Genomic DNA, 1,051 nt, shown 5'->3' on the forward strand with positions numbered 1-1,051 from the left:
TGTCTTTCACCGGCTCGTCAATGACCAGCTTGCCCTCCTCATCACTGCTGCCCTCAGCATTCTCCTTCTTCTCCGCATCGCCCTCCCCCTCCGAGGAGCTCTGGTTTCGCTCAGGTGCCTGCATGGAAAGTTCGAAAACCACGCCACCCTTGCTCGGCCGCACCCAGTCCCCCCACTCACCACCCCTCGCCTCTTTCCCGTTGGTCACAAACTGGCTCTGCCTACCCATCCCCGGGGCAAACCGGTGGGTAATTATGTTCCCATTGGGACTGGAGTGACTGGGTTCAGAAGAGATTTACCTGGAACAGACTTATAACGAGAGGATGGGATCTCTATTACACTGAAGCAAAGGAGTTCGAAGGGTAACCTTATAGGGATACATAAAATGATGAGGGGTATAGGTAACGCGAATGGTAGCTGTCTTGTCCCTAGGGTGGGGGATTTCAAGACTGGGGGCATATTTTTAAGGTGAGCGGAGAAAGGTTTAAAAAAGGCATTGGGGCAAATTTTGTTTTTTGCTGCAGAGAGTGGTTCGTGTGTGGAATGCACTTGCTGAGCAAGTGGTAAATGAGTGGGTACAGTTAGAATATTTAAAAGACATTTGGATGAGTACATGAGTAGGAAAGGTTTGGAGGGATATGGGCCAGCAGCAGGTAGGTGGGAATAGCTTAGTTTGGGATTATGGTCAGCACGGACCGGTTGGGCCGAAGGGCCTGTTTCCGTGCTGTATGTGCCTGAACACAGCTGAGTCTCAGCAGGGAACACAGCCTGCTACCCGAGAAATCACACAAGGACATATCGAGGAGGGGAGGGAAGCAGCACTTGGTCAAGGAGGCTGGATATGAAGGGAGCCTGACAGAAGGCAGGCTGGAAGAGAAAGACAGGAAGGCGGAGGGAAGGGGAGAGAGAGGAAGGAGAAGCTGAAACAGAGAGTGGGGAGAGGGAAAGGGGCGGAGGAGGTGACAGACATAGGGAAGGGGTGCAGGGGGTTGGAGGAGGCGACAGAGATAGGGAGTGGGTGTAGGGGGCTGGAGGAGGTGACAGAGATAGG

At 53.3% G+C, this 1,051-nt stretch overlaps 1 protein-coding gene across 1 annotated transcript in view; it reads right to left on the reverse strand.

The window, feature by feature from the left end:
- Position 1: 1 nt before the first annotated feature.
- Positions 2 to 1,051, reverse strand: part of LOC125487858 (hepatoma-derived growth factor-like) — a gene marked incomplete at its 3' end in the record, with an annotated part of 2,668 nt that continues 1,618 nt past the window's right edge. The window contains exon 4 of the mRNA XM_048620303.1: positions 2 to 118. Coding sequence (XP_048476260.1) covers positions 2 to 118 — 117 coding nt within the window. The remainder of the gene's footprint in view (positions 119 to 1,051) is intronic.

This window comes from Rhincodon typus, chromosome 46 (assembly GCF_021869965.1).
Source record: "Rhincodon typus isolate 14 chromosome 46, sRhiTyp1.1, whole genome shotgun sequence".
NCBI lineage: Eukaryota > Metazoa > Chordata > Chondrichthyes > Orectolobiformes > Rhincodontidae > Rhincodon > Rhincodon typus.